Source organism: Silurus aristotelis (genome assembly GCF_946808225.1).
Source record: "Silurus aristotelis genome assembly, chromosome: 20".
Taxonomy (NCBI): Eukaryota; Metazoa; Chordata; class Actinopteri; order Siluriformes; family Siluridae; genus Silurus; species Silurus aristotelis.
In genome coordinates this window covers 3,094,474-3,115,445 of record NC_139593.1, presented here as the reverse complement: position 1 = coordinate 3,115,445, position 20,972 = coordinate 3,094,474, and the positions used below count along the sequence as shown (strand labels likewise).

Here is a 20,972-nt window from a genome sequence, read left to right as displayed (position 1 = left end):
CTAATAAATTATGTCTGATGGCTAATATAGTATGTCTGTTGTCTAATATATTGTGTCTGATGTCTAATATATTATGTCTGATGTCTAATTTATTATGTCTAATGGCTAATATAGTATGTCTGATGTATAATATAGTATGTCTAAAGGCTAATATAGTATGTCTGATGTCTAATGTATTATGTCTGATGTCTAATATATTATGTCTGATGTCTAATATATTATGTCTGATCGCTAATATATTATGTCTGATCTCTAATATATTATGTCTGATGGCTAATATATTATGTCTGATCTCTAATATATTATGTCTGATGGCTAATATATTATGTCTAATGTCTAATATATTGTGTCTGTTCTCTAATATATTGTGTCTGATGTCTAATATATTATGTTTGATGGCTAATATAGTATGTCTGATGTCTAATATAGTATGTCTGATGTCTAATATATTATGTCTGATCTCTAATATATTATGTCTGATGTCTAATATATTATGTCTGATGGCTATTATAGTAGGTCTGGTGTCTAATATATTATGTCTAATGGCTATTATAGTAGGTCTGGTGTCTAATATATTATGTCTAATGGCTAATATATTGTGTCTGATGTCTAATTTATTATGTCTGATGTCTAATATATTATGTCTAATGGCAAATATATTATGTCTGATGTCCAATATATTATGTCTGATCTCTAATATATTGTGCCTGTGTCTAATATAGTATGTCTGATGTCTAATATATTGTGCCTGTGTCTAATATAGTATGTCTGATGTCTAATATATTATGTCTGATCTCTAATATATTGGACATAAGACATACTATATTAGACATCAGACACTATATATTAGACATCAGACATACTATATTAGAAACAGGCACAATATATTAATATATTAGCCATCAGACATCCTATATCTCTAATATATTGTGCCTGTTTCTAATATAGTATGTCTGATGTCTAATATAGTATGTCTGATCTATAATATATTGTGTCTGATGTCTAATATATTGTGTCTGATGTCTAATATAGTATGTCATGTCTAATATATTATGTCTGATCTCTAATATATTGTGTCCGATGTCTAATATATTGTGTCTGATGTCTAATAAAGTATGTCTTATGTCTAATATATTATGTCTGATCTCTAATATATTGTGTCTGATCTCTAATATATTGTGTCTGATGTCTAATATAGTATGTCTGATGTATAATATATTATGTCTGATCTATAATATGTTGTGTCTGATGGCTAATATGTTGTGTCTGATGGCTAATATATTATGTATGATCTCTAATATATTGTGTCTGATGTCTAATATATTGTGTCTGATGTCTAATATAGTATGTCTGATGTATAATATATTATGTCTGATCTCTAATATGTTGTGTCTGATGGCTAATATATTATGTCTGATCTCTAATATATTGTGTCTAAAGCCTGTCTATTATCTAATATTTAATACCCAATTGCTCTTAAATCTATCTATCTATCTATCTATCTATCTATCTATCTATCTATCTATCTATCTATCTATCTATCTATCTATCTATCTATCTATCTATCTATCTATCTATCTATCTATCTATCTATCTATCTATCTATCTATCTAATCAATTAATTGAATATACTGATTCCAAGCAGCTTTTGAAGATACCTCCCCCTAGTGGGGTAATGCTGTCCTCGCACTAAGCACTTTATTAGAAACACCTGTACTTCTACACATTCATGCAGTTATCTCCTCCAACCATGCGGCGGCGGTGCAACATGCAGGTTCAGGTTAGTAGCTTTAGGTAAGTGATAAGTTAGTTGGGGTATTTCTATAAATCTGATCTTACAGGATTTTTAGAAACTACAGTCTTTACTGTGAATAAAGTAATAAATCTGGTGAGTATCGGTTCTGCAGAAGGAAACACCTTGCTGTTGAGGGAGAGGATGGTCAGACTGGTTAATGCTGAGAAATCATTCAACCACTCTGTACAACTGTGCTGAGATTAAAAAAAAAGTTAAACCTTGAGGTGGCTGATCTACAGTAGCAGAAGAACACGTCGGGTTCCTCTATTGTCAACCAAGAACACAAAGTTGAGACTGTAGTGGTGGAAAAAGCTAAACAGATGAAGCCTGAAAGATTTTAGCCTGGTCTGATAAATCTCTGAAGGACACTGATGGTATAGTCCCGTTTAGTGAAGGTGGAACCAGTTATCTTCAGGGAACGTTCCAATCACCGGATCATTTTTGGAATGTTGGTAGGATTTGTGGGAGATCTCAACATAGAGCCGAACATCAAAGGAAAATTTCTGACATCGTGTGGAACCCATGTCTGGAGATCAAACAGATGCTTCTTTAGTATTTAATAGATTGTTCCTAAAAAAAGGGACTGAGTGAACATCCAGGACAGAAGGTTGCTGCTTTAAGAGAATATGAGAAGAACATCTATCCATGTTCTGCTGCATTCCTAACTTTAAACATAAAACACAAGATAGACACGTGACCATGTCTATGTGTGTGTGTGTGTGTGTGTGTGTGTGTGTGTGTGTGTGTGTGTGTGTCCTCTCATTGTGACATGTATGTACACGCATAATTGTCAGTCCTGTGTGTTTATTATTAGTGTTTTGTCCCTCACACAAGAACATGTGAAGTTGATTTAAAGGGATTGACCGACATGGAATGTGGTGAGCTTTGCCAAGGAGAACACACACACACACACACACACACACACACACACACACACACACACACACACACACACACACACACACTCACTCTAAAGCTAAAAATGTTCAGGTTCTATATCACTCAGTCACACATCACTGTTATACGAAATCCAGTTGGGCAAAGGGAGATGATTCATGTCCTATCACATCACGTGAGCTTTCAGAGGAACGAGTCTCCAGTGTCAGTACTTTGTAACAGTCTGAGGAAAAGCAGTAACGTTTTCAGGACAGAGGACTCCATGTTTTGAGGTTCCACTGTAAATGTATAAGAAACGTTTGTTCTGCAACATTAAATGTAGCTATAAATGGCTAAAAATTCTGATGTGTCGAATTTCACCAAATACAAAAATTGTCAATTTAGAAAATGACATTCAAGGCACATGATTTTATTTGAATATTGAGATATTTTTCGTACGTGTTCATGTTCACGTGATATCACGTTTGATGACACACTCATGTTCAATTTCATTACATTTCTTCATATCACTCTCACGTCATCTCGGAGACTGATGCCTTCATCTTGTGCTGCTCACAAACTAATCGTTTCTGGTTCCTGCAACGAGCCTGGATTTCACATCATCAGTAAAAGATGTTACACAACATAAAATAAACAAATGACACAACTGAGTGGTGAATAAACCGGTTCTGTTTCTCATCATTTGTCCTCAGGTTGTGTTGTTATTGTTTCCACCTCATCGGGAATTCGACTGACAAAAATTTAATATTTACATTTTATTCTGCTCAAGTGAGTGAATGATTTAAATCAAGATTTGTTTATTTTGCTAAGTGAGATCTAAAGATCTGAGTCAGAAAGCGTCAGGCACCAACATTTATTTATTTATTTATTTATTTATTTATTTATTTATTTATTTATTTATTAGACTAATTAATTTAATTTTAGTTTTATTTATTATTATTATTTTTTGTATTTAATTAAATTGTATTTATTGTATTTCATTGTAATTACTATACCTAATATTGTAATACTCTGTGTGTCCACACGGTGTCAGGGTAGTGATCAAGGAGTCTATTTTAAAGCAGTCAAATCCTATATGACATATTTTGCATGTTATTGTTTTTTTTTTTTTTATATATAAAATAAATGTCCATACTTTTTTTTTAATTTTTCTTTTTTTATTTCTGTCTCTTTTCTTTTCTTTCCTTTTCTTTTATTTTCTTTTCTTTTCTTTTCTTTTAATAAATTTTCCTAATATTGCAATACCCTGTGTGTCAGCAAGCTGATTTGAATGCAGTCGAATTCTGTAGGACATTTTTTCGTTATATTTATTTAATAATAAAAAAGAATTCTATCTATCTATCTATCTATCTATCTATCTATCTATCTATCTATCTATCTATCTATCTATCTATCTATCTATCTATCTATCTATCACAATGCAGTGTCAGGGTGCTGATCAGGGAGTCTGACATTTTTACCAAACCATCTTAATTATTGAAAAAAAAAAAAAATCCTTTTATTGCACTTTCAAACCATAAATAATAACACAATGCACCGCAAAACCCAGAGAATATCGATGCTCACTCATGTTCCTTTACAGGAAATGACATCGTGTTTAATAAAGCCTGTCAGCCTGAAATGGAAATGTGAGCAGCTTGTTTTGATATTAGTGAAATACTTTTTTTTCCCCAGTGATTAAATCTAGACAGTCACGTGACCAGAAATAATTCACCCCTTGCTAAACAAACCCGGTATAACTATTCTGCAATGTCTGTTTTCCTACAGAATAATGCTGCAGAATAATGCTGACACCGTGTGGACACAGAGAGTATTGCAATATTTTAAATATGGATTTAAAATACTAATTATAAAATAGTACAAAAATAATAGTATATTCCTCTTCTTCTTATTATTATTACTATTAGTATTACTATTATTATTATTATTATTAATAATAGTAATAATAATAATAATGTAATAAGTATAATGCAATAGGACATTAAACACACACACACACACACACACACACACACACACACACACACACACACACACACACACACACATATATATATATATAACAAATTCAACTAACCTGAAAATGTTATATCCGTGAAGTTAAAAGCTGATTTAAAAAAAAAATCATTTATAAAAATTTAGTGTCCAATGATTTATTTTTTTTTACAAATGATTATTTTGAGGTGATGAAATCTGTTTATTGTGTTGGGCTCTTTTGCTCCGTGTGACAGAGCTCTCTGTGATGATTAGGAAATGCTGGAATTCAGACCCCATCATTTACATTTTCAACATAATTATGACATCACTGCACACACAGATGGCCATTGTCGTACAACACACACACACACACACACACACACACACACACACACACACACACATGCCATTGTGTGCACAAGCAGCCCACGAATGGTTTACTACACACATTATATCTTGGCAGCAAACTAATTTAATTAAATGCTCCGTGTTTATCAGGGAAAGAGTTTATTTATTTATTTATTTATTTTACACAGAAAGAATCATAAACAATAATAATAAAAAAAAATATGTAACACAGCGGTGATTATCACAATGAGGTTAATGAATAATTAGTCTAAAATCCATGTATATTAAGTTTATATCTTTTTGTTTATTTTTGTTTAAATTTGTTCCAATTAATAGCAGTTAATATGTTTTATTAGATAATTATAATTGAATTATAAACAATATAAATATAACTATATCAACACGAAGAAGAGTAGCAGTTCTGAGCTACAGGAAATCAGATCAACAGTTTTATTTATTTAAGTATTTATTTATTGAATTAATTAATTTTAGCCGTTAAACATTTTTTTGTTGCTGATGGATTTTTTTCTGTCCTGTTTGTTTTAACTTTTATTTTAATTCTTCATTCTTTAATTCCTGGTGAATCGTCGATCCTGATTCTTGGCTCACACATAAGCTCTGTCCTGTTTTCCTTCTGCCACAGATGTGGGGTGATTGTCCTTGGCTGGCCCCGCCCCTTTACCAAAAAAAGGCTTGGATGAAGCCCCACTAGGGGCGGAGCCTCCTTGGTATAGCAGAACTCCTCCAGCCAGCATCATACAGGCCACACCTCCTCCCAGGTACAAGGCGGGGCCAAGTTCACGCTTGCGCGGTGGTGGCACGTTGGTGTCGTAAAAATCCCGAATTACGGCGAAGGTGGTCCAGAAAACCGGCAAAAAGAAAGCCACGCCTGCCACCATGAAGACTCCACCGGCCATACGCACCAGGCGAGCCTTAGCATCACGCGCTCCCTCGAGGCAGTGTGTGCACTTCATCCCAATCACCCCTAGGGGCATGGCAAATAATCCGAACAGGAGAGACAAAATAACCATTACACGGCAAAACTGGGTGGAGCCTGACAGAGCGAGGGCGGAGTCATAGACTTTACACTGGATCCTTCCCAACTGGGACAGGCAGGTCATCCACAGACCCTCCCACACCACCTCCGATACCACCAGCTCGTCTCCTACGAAGGCTGAAACGCGCCAATATGGGGCGGCGCAAACCAAAACCCCACCCACCCATCCTGTAATCGAAACCAAAAAGCCAATGACCTGCACACCTGTCGTCGGCATCGTCCGGGGAACAGTAACACGCTGAGACGGTGATGATGATCGAGGATGTTCAATAAACTTGATATTAGCCGCTAAAATTTTCTCCCGTGTTCAGTTCAGATTGTCTGGAAGTTCATTTTCGCCGCAAACAACTGAAAGAAACCGGACAAAAGAAGAGGAAGGAAACTGCACTAACACAACTGTGGAGGAGAAAAAGCACAGTATTAATCTTCAACAGTTTGTTTTACAAACAAACACACCTTCACATTTCATGACTGCAACGTAGGTTCTTCCCCAAACTGTTCCCACAAAGTTGGAGGCACACAGTTGTAAATGACGTCTTTGGATGCAGAAGCTTGAAATCTTTCCCTTCACTTGAACAAGAAGACCAAAATCTGTTTCAGCATGACAATACCCCTGTGCACAAATCCAGCTCCATGAAGATGCTGTATATGGGTTTGAATAGAAGATCTCTTGCTATGGAGCACCTTTAGGATGAATGTGAATGCTGACTGCACCCCAGTACTACTCTCCTTCTCACCTGACTTTTATTTACACCCTTGTGGCTAAATGAATCTCCATGAAATCTAATGGAACATCTTTCCAGAAAAGCCCATGTTATAATTAGAGCAAATGGAGACTAAATGTGGATTGGGGTGTACCAATCTTACCAATCTTATGGTCAGATGTCCAATAACCTTTTTTTTTTCAATATAGTGTAGATCTATTTGTAATATTTAACAAAATATAATCATCAAGTTGATGCATTTCAGTCACACCAGTGTCTAATACCTCTGCGTCTCAACACAATTTATCGTTAGAACTTATATTATTACAAAAAAATATGGATCCAAATACTAAACAACACACGATATGATAGATTTCAACCATCTGGATTGAACAGAATCAGCCATGTTTTGCATGAAATATTATTTACAGTAACACTTACCAAACCAGTGCATGAAAACCATCCGTGTTGTTACTGAGTGGGGTGAAGATGCGTCTCTGAGGCTCTGAAGTTTGTGTGTGTGTGTGTGTGTGTGTGTGTGTGTGTGTGTGTGTGTTTCATTTGCTTAACTGCCCCAAAAACAGCCTCTTTGTTCATAAGACGTAGGAGGAGAAAAGCTCTTGACTGAATGATGCCATCTCACACACATGTATGTAAGCATGTACACACACATTCAGAGTTTCGGAGGCAGACCAGCAACCCACATGTGGCCGTAATGCACTAGTTATCTCAATCAAATAAGAAGAACAACAAAAGCTCTTCAAAACTGGACAAAGGCCCCGCAGAGAGACACACAGAGCTTTGTGTGATTGCAGTCCACATCATTTATGACGCAACAGACACTGAAATAAAGATGGCTCGTTTATTGAGATTAGCTTCATGATTATGGATTGCGGAAAAAACACAACTTGTGCATTTACCATACAGAGACACTCTGTGCAGCTGAGGATGGTTCCACGTGAACAGCCTAAAGAGCCATGAGGTTACTGGTCAACCCGAGAACTTTGAAGATGGGTTTGGACTACAGTTTCAATCAACAGTTTTGTATTTAAGCATCCATCACTTCACAGAACAACTCAGTAATGATAGACATTTGGTGCCACCCAGATGAGGATGGGTTCCCTTTTAAGACTGTAATCAGTACTGAATGGTCAGATGATGATTAATCACTGTGGAAGCAGAATAACAAGAACGTGCTACAATGTACTGTATGAGCACTGGAATTTCTTTCTTTTCTTTAAAACCTGCATTCTGGATTGGTTTCATGATCCAGAGAGTACACAGCAGAAAGTCCAATCTCAACATTACAAAGGAATGGACAAGCACCCGAGTGGCAGCATGGATAGAAATGGCTTCTTGTTGTCTATTATTCAATACACAACACACCTAACTCCCCCCTCCCTGCCGATTCCCTCCAGTCAACACTCCAACCAATACACACTGCCCCTTACAGAAAACCCAGGTGAGAATGGAGCTCAGGAAGATCAAAGCAAGGAAGGCTGCTGGCCCAGACGGCATCAGCTCCAGGCTACTAAAGACCTGTGCAGACCAGCTGTGCGGCATATTGCTGTACATGTTTGACCTGAGCCTGAAGTGGGGAAGGTGCCACAGCTATGGAAAACATCCTGCGTGGTGCCTGTTCCAAAGACGTCGCGCCCAAAAGACTGTGGGGACTACCGACCAGTAGCACTGACCTCACATCTGATGAAGACATTGGAGAGGCTGGTGCTCACTCATCTCCGACCTCTGGTGAGCCCATCAATGGATCCACTTCAGTTTGCCCACCAACCTGGCATTGGAGTGGAAGACGCAGTCATCTTCCTCCTAAATCAGGCTATTATACACCTGGAAAAGGCTGGGAGCACTGTGAGAGTCATGTTTTTTGACTTCTCTAGTGTTTTTAACACCAACCAACCTGCGCTCCTGAGGGATAAGATGGTGTACATGGGAGTGAACCATCATCTGTCTGCCTGGATACTGGACTACCTCACAGACCGACCACAGTATGCGAGGACTCGTGACTGTGAGTCTGACATGATTGTCTGCAACACTGGAGCCCCGCAGGGAACGGTCCTAGCCCCGTTTCTCTTCACCATCTACAATGCAGACTTCATGTTTAGCTCAGCAACCTGTCACCTACAGAAGTTCTCTGATAACTCTGCCAACTCTGGACTGGACAGACAACACTGAGGCAATTTATAAAAAAGGGCAGAGCAGACTCTTTCTGCTGAGGAGACTAAGGTATTTTGGAGTGCAAGGAGACCTTTTTTGACTCTGTTGTGGCATCAGCCATATTCTATGGTGTGGTCTGCTGCGGTAGCAGCATCTCTACTGCAGACAGGAAGAGACTGGACAAGCTGATCAGGAAGGCCAGCTCAGTCCTGGGGATTCCCCTGGACACTGTACAGGAGGTGGGAGAAAGGAGGATGGTAGCAAAACTATCATCATTACTGCAGAACGCCTCTTACCCCCTGTATGAAACAATTACCTCATTGAGCAGCTCCTTCAGTGACAGACTGTTACATCCTAAGTGTCTGAAGGAGCGTTATAGAAGGTCTTTTCTCCCTGCTGCTATTAGACTTTACAATCAAAGCTGCTCCCAGTAAACCATTAACCATAATGCATACTGTTATTACTGTTCAATGGTATAATAGTTACTGTAATTACTGTTTTACTGTGTAATAATACTACCTGTGTGCACTATCACCTGCAATACGTGCAATATTACCTGCAATACGTACTTTTTCTTCATTTGTATTTATACATTGTGTTGTGTATATACTTATATACTATAGTATGTCTATTCGTCTATTCTTTTATATATTTCATTTATTTTTTATTTTTTCATGCTGCTGTAACAAAGAAATTTCCCCAATGTGGGACGAATAAAGGTATATCTTATCTAATTTTGTTCATAAAAGGAGAAATTTGCATTGCTGAGGCAAACTCGATATCAACTGATATTGGAGTGTGTGGTTTAAATCGTGCAGTATGAAATAAAACATATGTGATCTTTCACGAATCTTGAAATATCTGCACTTATGTTATTATCAAAACTGAATTTGTTCATTCATTTATTCTTAAGTCGTTGGTTGTTAAATGATTGCTTAAGGTCACTTAAATTAATGATGATTTTTTTTTTTTAGATTAAGAATTTTTTTCCCATATGATTTTTTATTTTGTTGTTTTTGTAAAATCAAAATATTCTACAAATCCCGCTTGACTGTTGGTATTGAGATCCACAGTAGACTTCTTCTTAGGGGTCACCACAGCGGATGATCCGTCTCCTCACCCCCTTGTCCTCTACATCTGCCTCCTTCAAACTATCTACCTGCATGTCTTTCCTCACCACATTCATAAATCTCCTCCTTGATCTTCTTTTCTTCCTCCTTTCTGGTGGCTCCATCCTTAGAAATCAACCTCCCTCAGCTTGTCTCCAAAACGTCTACATGCACTGTCCTTCTAATAAACTCATTTCTAATCCTGTCCATCGTTGTCACTTCCAATGAACATCTCAACATCTTCAGCTCTGCTACCTCCAGCTCCACCTCCTGTCTTTTACTCAATGCCACGGTCTTTAATCCATACAACATCTCAGGTCTCACCACAGTCCTATAAACTTTCCCTTTCACTCTCACAGATACCCTTCTATCACAAATCACTCCTGCTATCACTCTTCTCCACCCACTCCACCCTGCCTGCACTCTTTTCTTCACTTCTCTAACACTCTCCATTACTTTGCACTGTTGACCCCAGGTACCTGAACTCCTCCACCTTCTCCACCTCTTCTTCCTGCAACCGCACCCCTCCACTGCCCTCCCTCTCATTCACACACATGTACTCTGTCTTACTCCTACCGACTTTCATTCCCCTTCTCTCCATCGTGTACGTCCACCTCTCCAGGCTCTTCTCCACCTTTCCCTGCTCTCACCACACATCACAATATCATTCGCAAACCTCATAGTCCATGGAGACTTCTGTCTGACCTCATCTGTCAACCTGTCCACTTCCTCATACAATACCACAACTCCTCTCTCCACCCTGTAGTACGCTTTCTTTAAATCCACACAATGCAACTACTTCTAACCTTCTCTATACTTCTCCATCAACATTCACTGGTGCTCTTTTTCAGAATGAAACCATACTGTTACTCACAGATGGTCACCTCTTTGCTCAGCCTGGCTTCCACTACTCTTTCCCATAACTTCATGGTGTGACTGGAATTAAGTTAATTCTCCTGTAGTTACTGCAGCTCTGCACATCTCCCTTATGCTTAAAGATCAGTACCAGCACACTCCTTCTCCATTCCTCAGGCATCAATTCACTACAAATCCAACTTCTACTACAGCTCCTCATATGTCTTTTCCTTGGCTTTTGCCACATCCCTCTTTACCTGCTGACGCATCTTCTTGTAATCCTGCCTACTTTTCTCATCACTGTGTCGATCCCAATTCTGTTTTGTTAACCTATTTCCTCTTATGCTCTCCTGCACTTCCTCATTTCACCACCACGTCTCCTTGTCTTCCTTTCTATTTCCAGATGTTACACCAAGTACCTTCTTAGCTGTCTCCCTCATCACTTCCCTTCACCACCAAGCTTCTGTCTGACCTCTTCCCTGAATCTCACACTACAGTCTTCCTCCTTCAGTTTCCACCATCTTATTCTTCTTTCAGTCCTCACTCTCCTCCTCTTCTTCTTCTTCTTCTTCTTCAGTTATCCACAGTAAACTGTACACTGTAAAGAGTGTTCAATACGCATCAATAATTAGGGGTATTTTCCCTAAAGAGTTCAGAGCAGCACAATCTGGAAAAATCTTGGAAAAATGGCTTACAGTAATTTCTGGAATGTTTCTGTCGCTGTTTGTCCAACCAACATTTGAAACATGATAAAAAAAACAAAACAATCAAGTGTAGATTATTAACTTACTTCTGTCCTGCCCAGTGACACTGACATTGAATGACCATATACATATATAATATATAATATAAAAATTTATTAATTATTAATCACTGAGGTAAATTATTGTAGTATGTCCCAAGTGTGTCAGGGAACTTTGCTCAGAGACAAAACTCTCTGCCAGTGTCAATATTTGCACCTGATTCTGACAGCAGGTATGGAATATTCCATTACGTAAGCTGACCGGTGGAACAGACCAGAATAATAAGACCTGTTTTTCTTTTTAACTTTCACTTTCTTGTGAAGCGCTTCTACACAGAACAGGATTCTTACTCTGGATCATCCACAGTGCTGTTTTCTCTTCTCCACTTCAGTAAGTACATTCAAAGTCCATTCTTCCTGTATGTGGGATATTCTGGAAGTCTAGAAGATTATATTGTTAATATTTCTTGTCCAAAATTTAGTAAAATTTCAAAACATTCGTGGAAGAATATACATAATAACATTTAGCACCGAACTCACCGTGAGCACGATAGCTAAGATCTGCTTTTTAAATGTATTTGCTTTATAAATGGTGTCTTTAAATGTTGGTCTCTGTGTGTGAGAGTAAGTGATTGGAGAGTCCACACACAAATAAAAATATCTTGTGCACATTAAAGGAGGAAATGTGGTGTATAGCATGTGCCTGGTGAACAGGGGAATGGCCTACTAGACTTCTTCAGTTCTTTACATAGAGTTCTCATATGATTCTATTACTTCTCGTGTAAAAAAGCAAAAACTTTTCATATTTTTGCTCTAAAGGGGTTTTACTTTCACTTGTGGAAAGATTTAAACTGGGGATTAGTAGTTTTACTCCAGTACAGGAATGAGGTTCTTTGTCCACCACTACTTGTTTCACAGACAGGGTCTTCCTCTATTCTAGATTAGGGGAAGTAAGAAAGGACCAAGAAATAAAACAAATTTTCAGGCTTTAGTTTTTGGGTTGGATTACTACCCTTTACGTACAGAGCTCAACTCGAATATACAAATTCAAATTCAAATTACTCCAATTAAACAACTCCTATAATAATAATAATAATAATAATAATAATAATAATAATAATAATAATAATAATAAAATTAAATAATTATAATAATAATAACAATCTAAATATTTATTAATAATGATAACAATTAAAAAATATTTATCAATAATAATAACAATTAAAAATATTTATTAATAATAATAATAATAATAATAATAATAATAATAATAATAATCATAATACAATAATTTTAACATGTATTAGCAATTCAATACAATTAAATCTAAATAAAGCTATTTTTATACACTGTTATATAATAAGGCAAAGGCAGATACTAGCACATATTTATTTACCAAACACACACAGAACACCAAGACGACGAAACACAACACATAAAACCAACAGAATGAAATCGACACAACCCGGAGATAAGAGTAAATAGAGAACTTTGATATGTTTTGAGTCAGACTTGGGCAAATAAAAATCTGACTATTGTAAATAAATCTATTTTATCAACACAAATGACACACACTATAAGGTAAAAAATAGCAGTTTGCATGAACTGGATCAACTGTAGTTATTATATGATTATGCTCTAAATAAGAATCATTATGTTACCTTTCAGCCACTGCACATCAAATGACTTCAATCAATATTTGTCTAATAACATGACAAAAACATAAAAATGTAAATAAAATAAACCTCTTTACCAGAGATGCAGACTCACAATGTGCAGCGCCCCTCAGAGGCTGTAATCCAGTGGTACCGCATGTATTCACTGGTCCATAAGGGGAGAACAAACCCTTTCCCGGTCTGGTAAAAAGGCCAGCAGGACTTACTTTGAAGGCTCTGATCAACTGTTCAGGGTTTTTGCAGGTCTCACAAAGTCAAATTTAAGACTTTTTACTACTAATTATATAAAATCCTAAATCTTCAAAATTCATCCTAAATTAATTTTTTTCAAGCCAAGTATTGATAAACTTGCACTTCTCCAAAGCTAAAAAAATAAAACCCGTTTTACATCTGTGGTACAAATCAAAAGAGATTCAAGCCAATAACAAAAAGGTGGTTGGCTGTCGCATGTTGTTCTCATTTGTAGTCGGAATACAGCGAATTACAATTGGACCAGCAAATGAATGACGATCACAGAAATAATTCCTTATGGGAATTAGAGGTAGCGTTACATGGACATCGGAAAATTAAGACCTGTTTAAAATGATTGAAGACATAGAACAGTTAAATGTAAGACTTTTTAAGACCCTGCAGAAACCCTGCTGTTGTTACTTGAATTAATCATTTCCTTTTAGTTTTTTACTATGGATAACAGGATAACAGAATTGTAGTTTCAAAGTCACCTTTGAAACGTAGCTCAGTGGATAAAATGTTGAACTTCTGATTGGAAAGTCATGGTTTTATATTCCAGGAGCACCAAGCTGCCACTGTGTGCCCTTGAGCAAGGACCTTAACTCTCAATTGCCTAGTTGTTTAATTAAGATAAGAGCTTCTGCTAAATGTTATAAATGTTAATGGCTGTGACTAAATGATGATGTTGTTAATATTTAAAGGTAGTTAACTTTTGTTGTTCATTTTTACCTCAGCAATGGAGCGGCGGATTGTTCTCCTGGGGAAGACTGGATCAGGAAAAAGTGCTACTGGAAACACCATCCTCAATGGCAATTATTTTGAAGTCAAAGCTTCTCCTGAATCAGTGACAAGGAAATGTATGATGAAAGAAGCAGGACACATCAAGGTTGTTGATACTCCTGGCATGTTTGACACACTGCTCAACCCCGAACAACTGATGCAAGAAATCGGGCAGTGTGCTCAGGTCAGTTCCTGGTCCTCATGTGTTTCTGCTGGTGATTAGACTGGGAAGATTTACAGAGGAGGAGAAGGATGCTGTGAAGTGGATTGAGGAGAATTTTGGGCCAGATGCATCACTCTACACCATCGTCCTGTTCACTCATGCTGATCAGCTGGGAGAGAGGCCACTGGATACGTTTTTAGCAGAGAGCCCTGAACTGAGAAGACTCCTAAACGTCTGTGGAAATCGCTATCACGCATTTAACAACAACGACTCCAGACGTTTCCAGGTGAATAGCCTATTGCAGAAGATCGATGACATGGTTCAGCTGAATGGAGGAAAGTACTACACTAATGAGATGTACAGGAGAGCTCAAAGAAGTAATGATATTGCTGAAATAATTGGAGCAGTTACAGGTGTAGCTGCAACTGTTGGTATAGTTACTTTAGCTTTGCTCAAAAAATAGTTCTATTTAAGTACACTATTTGGCCAAAAGTATTTGGACACCTGCCCTTTTCAGCCATACCGTTCTTCCCCAAGCTGCTACCACAACATTGGAGGCACACAACTGTATAGTATATCTTTGTATGTGGTATCATTATATGTTCCCTCCACTTAAAGGTTAAGAGACCCACAGGATCACAGAAGCATTGTCCAGCCAGACAAAGCAAGCTTCATAAAGACATGCTTCACATGGGTTGAAGCAGAAGATCTCTTGCTAGAGAGCTCCAACCCAATTTAACATCTTTGGGATGAATGTGAACATTGACTGCACCCAGACCTCCACACCTCAACTACATCAGTACCTGACTCTACTAACACACATGTGCCTGAATGAATCTCACACACATCTCTATAAGTGCAAATCCAAATTAATCTTCCCAGAAGAGTGGAGGTTGTTGTTAGAGCAAATGGAGACTAAACGTGGAATAAGATGTTCAAAAAGGAGCGCGTATCAATCAATGCTCAGGTGTCCACAAACTTTTGTCTATATAGTGTATTTAACAATTTTTTTTCTTGTATACTGTAACCAGCAGCTCAGACTTTAAAGTCTTTATCTTACTAACCTTTTATGTAATCAATAGCTTGAGTTAAATCAGATTAAATGAAATTTGCTGATATAAAAAATAAATAAAAATGTAATTTTTTTAGTAAATGGTGTATGGTTGAAACTAATAAAATATTTCTCCGAAAGTTTTATAAAGTTGTATGAAGTTTTGTTTTGTATGCATCATATATATATATATATATATATATATATATATATATATATATATATATATATATATATATATATACAGTGAGGAAAATAAGTATTTGAACACCCTGCTAGTTTGCAAGTTTTACCACTAAGAAATCATGGAGGGGTCTGAAATTGTCATCGTAGGTGCATGTCCACTTTGAGAGACATAATCTAAAAAAAAAATCCAGAAAACACAATACAGCTGCAAATAGGATGCAAATAAGTATTTGAACATCTGTCTATCAGCTAGAATTCTGACCCTTAAAGACCTGTTAGTCTGTCTTTAAAATGTCCACCTCCACTACATTTATTATCCTAAATTAGATGCACCTGTTTGATGTCGTTAGCTGCATAAAGACACCTGTCCACCCCATACAATCAGTAAGGATCCAACTACTAACATGGCCAAGACCAAAGAGCTGTCCAAAGACACTAGAGACAAAATTGTACACCTCCACAAGGCTGGAAAGGGCTACGGGGAAATTGCCAAGCAGCTTGGTGAAAAAAGGTCCACTGTTGGAGCAATCATTAGAAAATGGAAAAATCTAAACATGACTGTCAATCTCCCTCGGACTGGGGCTCCATGCAAGATCTTACCTCATGGGGTCTTAATGATCCTAAGGAAGGTGAGAAATCAGCCCAGAACTACACGGGAGGAGCTGGTCAATGACCTGAAAAGAGCTGGGACCACCATTTCCAAGGTTACTGTTGTTAATACACTAAGACGTCATGGTTTGAAATCATGCATGGCACGGAAGGTTCCCCTGCTTAAACCAACACATGTCCAGGCATGTCTTAAGTTTGCCAATGACCATTTGGATGATCCAGAGGAGTCATGGAAGAAAGTCATGTGGTCAGATGAGACCAAAATAGAACTTTTGGGTCATAATTCCACTAAACGTGTTTGGAGGAAGAAGAATGATGAGTACCATCCCAAGAATACCATCCCTACTGTGAAGCATGGGGGTGGTAGCATCATGCTTTGGGGGTGTTTTTCTGCACATGGGACAGGGCGACTGCACTGTATTAAGGAGAGGATGACCGTTTCTGTTACAAAAGAAATGATAAAACATTTAATATTCTAAAGTGATAACTAATAAATGCAGCTAGTTTGAATTTCTGTGCTGTGCTGCTATTTTTGTTTTTCTACTTTCTTTGTGTCATTATTTCAGTTTTCTTTAAATAAAGTGTGGAACTGGACTGCAGAATGGTGTGGATACTGAATCCGTGCCCTGCCTAAACACATAATCCATGCCCTGGTGTTGGTTTAGATCATGCCATGACGTTTCACTAAAACATAAATAAACTTAAACTTGATGCACTTGATTGTGGAAAGTGTCTGGAGAGAAAACATTCAGCACACGGTACAATCAAGTCTAACCTTTAAAGTAACTTTAATTGCATGCGATTTTATCATGGGGAACCTCCACAGTGGCGCACTGAAGTCATTTACACTTATTTACATTTACATCCATGTTTTGGGTTGAAAAGGTAATAAATGAAATGCTTTAGAAAGTTAATGGGTGATGTTTCGGGAATTTGACGCGCCGCTTTACATTGTTTACTTGAGAGTCCATTTAAATAGCAATACATCTTTACATGCTTGAAGGTTACATATATTTAACATTTACACTAAAAAGAGCGCCACAGGAAACACCATTCTGCATGAAAAAGCATTTGAGGAAATGCACTCATCTGGATCCGTCACCAAGCCACTGAGTCAAAGAGCCTGGACGTCTGTAAAAGGCAGGACAGTCGTTGTAGTCGACAGTCCAGGAATCTTTCACACATCTCTGACTGATAAAGAAGTTGACAATTAATTAAAAAAAAATGGGCTGTACTTTTCTGCTCCTGGTCCACATGTAATCCTATACATGTAATCTGAGTGTGAGATTCACAGTGGAGGGGAAAAACGTGGTCGATAGGACTCTTCGGTAAGAAGTAAGAATCATGGGTAAGGGGGGTTATAACTGGGTAGACATCCGTGATCTAGAACAGTGGTCCCCAACCCCCTGGCAGACCAGCACCTGTACGTGGGTCAATTGGTACTGGGCCGCACAGAAAGAATACATAACTTACATTATTTCCGTTTTATTTATGATCTGATTCTGAACGATGTTTTATTTTGGAAAATGACTGGATTTTCTTCTCCACATCTGTCTATGACTCACTCTTGATTCATTTCATGATGCCTCGGTCACATGACTTACCTCCATCTGCTACCTTCTTAAAGGGGCTCCGGCCGCTAACACATAATACATTACCGCTAAACTCAGACCCTCAAGCTAACAAAATTAACAAAAAACAAAACAGTGGATTCACGTTTATTATTATATTTAGAAAATACAAGTTTTTATGCCAGTTTCATTTTATTTTGTTGTATTTATCCACCACACCTTAAAGGCCGGTCCGTGAAAATATTGTCCGACATTAAACCGGTCCGTGGTGCAAAAAAGGTTGGGGACGGCTGATCTAGAGCACCTTCATTTATCTCATTTATGCAAATGAGGTTTAGGGGCCTTGCTTAAGGGCCCAGTGCTGCTGGACCAAACTTTTAAACATAACTTATTGACTAATTAATTGTCTACTTAAGTTGTAATACTTGGTGTGGGGTTTGTGTTCTGTGTAGAGCTTTGAGATTATGTCCATTGTTAAAAAGCACTATACAAATAAAACGTATTTGAATTTACTTTTCTTTTTTTTTTTGTTTGTGTCTTTCTTTGTTCGAAAAGTTATAACAAACTTCTAGTTAAAACTACTACCTTAAGAAATGTATATTAAGATTGTTTTTGTTAGCCTTGCTGTTGTTAGCTTTGCTGTCGTTAGCCTTGCTGTCGTTAGCCTTGCTGTCGTTAGCCTTGCTGTCGTTAGCGTTGCTGTTGTTAGCCTTGCTGTTGTTAGCCTTGCTGTTGTTAGCGTTGCTCCCATATTCTAGCACAATTATAAGACCTACATTTCACCACATAGACACGCTAGGATACAGGCCGGGTGCCACCACTTACATTTTCTAGTTAGCGTAGCCTAGTGTAGTCAGCTAGTTTGTTTGCTGTTTGTTATTCAGCTACAGCCTAGAGTAGACTCTCTTTCTTATGTTTATTTCTGTGGCACTGGCCATGTTCTCCTGCCTTTGTGAGTCTAGTTGTCACCATGAAGGATTGTCTGGTGTCTTTTTGACTTCATCACACGTTAGCACTAGCATTGTCAGAAGAATAAAATAAGTTGTGGGTACTTATTGTTCTTTACTGTATTTATTTTTTTTTCTCACAGTATTAGAAACCAGACACAGTTCTGTCCTCGGTTTATGTCACGTGATTGAAAGCTTCCTGAAGATGAATTCAGAAGTTTCACATATAAGCACAAATTGATTCATTTAAGTCCCTGATTACAGGATGACATTCATTTGAAAGCCTCTTCTTTTTACATGCTTCGTGTACTTTGTCCACCACTGCCGGGGATATGACATCGTTATCAGATAAATAGAATTATACCTCAATTATATTTATATATAGAGCTCGACAGGAAGCGGCAGTGATGAGATCATGATCATTACAGAATAACCGAGTAACCTATTGAAATAGCAATCAGAGAACCAGGACAGCAGGACAAACACAAGCATTTTCAGTTATTAAATAAACACATGCTGAACGTGTTTTATATATAGATATAGTGCAAAGCACATGATGGGAAATTTAGCGGCACGAGAGTCTACATCATGTGTTGGTGAGACTCTGTTAGGATTTCTCTGTGTTTGGTGAATCACTCTTATGAAGCTAATGTGGAGAAAAAGTGAGTTTAGTGCTCGAAATGAGAGGAGGCTGGGGGGACCGGGACCCCCATAACTCAATTAAATTAAAGAAGTGTTACAGTGGAATCAGTCATTTATACAACTGTTTTAGATGAATCGTTTTTCTTAGAGCAGTGCTCCTCGAACTTATTTTGCACCACGGACCAGTTTCAAGCAAGACCCCTGAGCCCCAAAATTATTCTGAACAGCTGTGGATCAGGAGAATCCCCTATTGCAGTGGTCCTCAACCTTTTTTGGCGCCATGGACCGGATTGATGTCGGACAATATTGGCCGGCCTTTAAGGTGTGGCGAATAAATTCAACTATTATAAATAATAGTTAATAATAATAAATAATAAATGATAAATAATTTATTATAAAATAAAATTATACGACCATAAAAACTGGTATTTTCTAAATCTAATAATAAACCTAAATCCACTGTGTTGTTTCTTTGTTCATTTTGTTTGCTTGCTGGAACTATCAGTTATCTGCAAAAATCCATATCAATATTTTTTTCCAGGTTTCGTTCTGCAATACGAGAGCGGCCTCTAGAGGCAAATCACTCGCACTACATGCTGATTGTTAGAAATTTTTCTTTTTTTTTATTATTATTATTCATTTTGGATGTAAGGTCCCCTGGTGGTCTAGTGGTTAAGATGCAGCGCTCCCACCGCCGCGACCCGGGTTCGATTCCCGGTCAGGGAACCATCCCCAGCCACTTTTAGTGCCGGTCCCAAGCCCAGATAAAGGGTTGCGTTAGGAAGGGCATCCAGCGTAAAACATGTGCCAAATCAAAAACGTGCGGAGGATCCGCTGTGGCGCCCCCTAACGGGAGAAGCCGAAAAGAAAGTTTTTTTATTCATTTTGGATGTAACTGTTTTTATTTATTTGGAGTGTTACTTTTAGTTTCAGATTAAATGCGTATTTAATTTTCATAATTTATATTATATAATTCATACATTCATATTTATTTAATTTTGCACATTTCATGCTTCAAAGTTGTTAGGTTTTTTTTTTTTTTTTTTTTTTTTTTTTTTTTTTTCTTAGTAATAAGGTTCAGTGATATTTTACATGGTGCTATTTTAGTTTGTTTTTATCCTGTATCTATTTTAGAATCTAGTTGGCTGGTGGTCTTAATTTATCGATGCACAGATAAAAACTGGGAATCAAACAAGTGTGGGAAATTAACATAGCCGCATAAGTGATATTTTCTTTTTATATAAAACACCTTGGAGGTTGGCACAAGTCAATAAAATGGAAATAAAATATAAAATTAAGAAATCTTTATTCTTTCTGTGCCTCCTGGTACCAAATAATTCATGGCCTGGTACCAGTCCATGGCCCGGTTGTTGGGAATCTCCTTTAGATTCTTTCCACTTTATTAATGATTAACACACTGTTCGAATGTTTAATTGTGAAAATTTGGCTCCCCCTAGTGT

The 20,972-nt window shown here is 37.4% G+C and overlaps 2 protein-coding genes across 2 annotated transcripts; one reads left to right on the top strand and one right to left on the bottom strand.

The window, feature by feature from the left end:
• Positions 1–5,159: 5,159 nt before the first annotated feature.
• cldn31 (claudin 31) lies at positions 5,160–7,304 on the bottom strand. The gene is made up of 2 exons (XM_083522631.1): positions 7,220–7,304; positions 5,160–6,470 (listed from the first exon to the last, which is right to left on the bottom strand). The coding sequence occupies exon 2, from the start codon at positions 6,289–6,291 to the stop codon at positions 5,623–5,625; it is 669 nt and encodes a 222-aa protein (XP_083378757.1). The 5' UTR covers positions 6,292–6,470; positions 7,220–7,304; the 3' UTR covers positions 5,160–5,622.
• Positions 7,305–11,898: 4,594 nt separating this feature from the next.
• On the top strand, positions 11,899–15,707 carry LOC310715910 (GTPase IMAP family member 9-like). Its single transcript, XM_083522630.1, is given in 3 exon segments — positions 11,899–12,047; positions 14,298–14,526; positions 14,528–15,707. Coding segments are annotated over 2 exon segments (669 nt in total). The 5' UTR covers positions 11,899–12,047; positions 14,298–14,299; the 3' UTR covers positions 14,970–15,707.
• The last annotated feature ends 5,265 nt before the right edge of the window (positions 15,708–20,972 follow it).

Coding starts and splice junctions, on each gene's coding strand:
- cldn31 (XM_083522631.1), bottom strand. CDS start 6,291: ATGCCGACGACAGGTGTGCAGGTCATTGGCTTTTTGGTTTCGATTACA.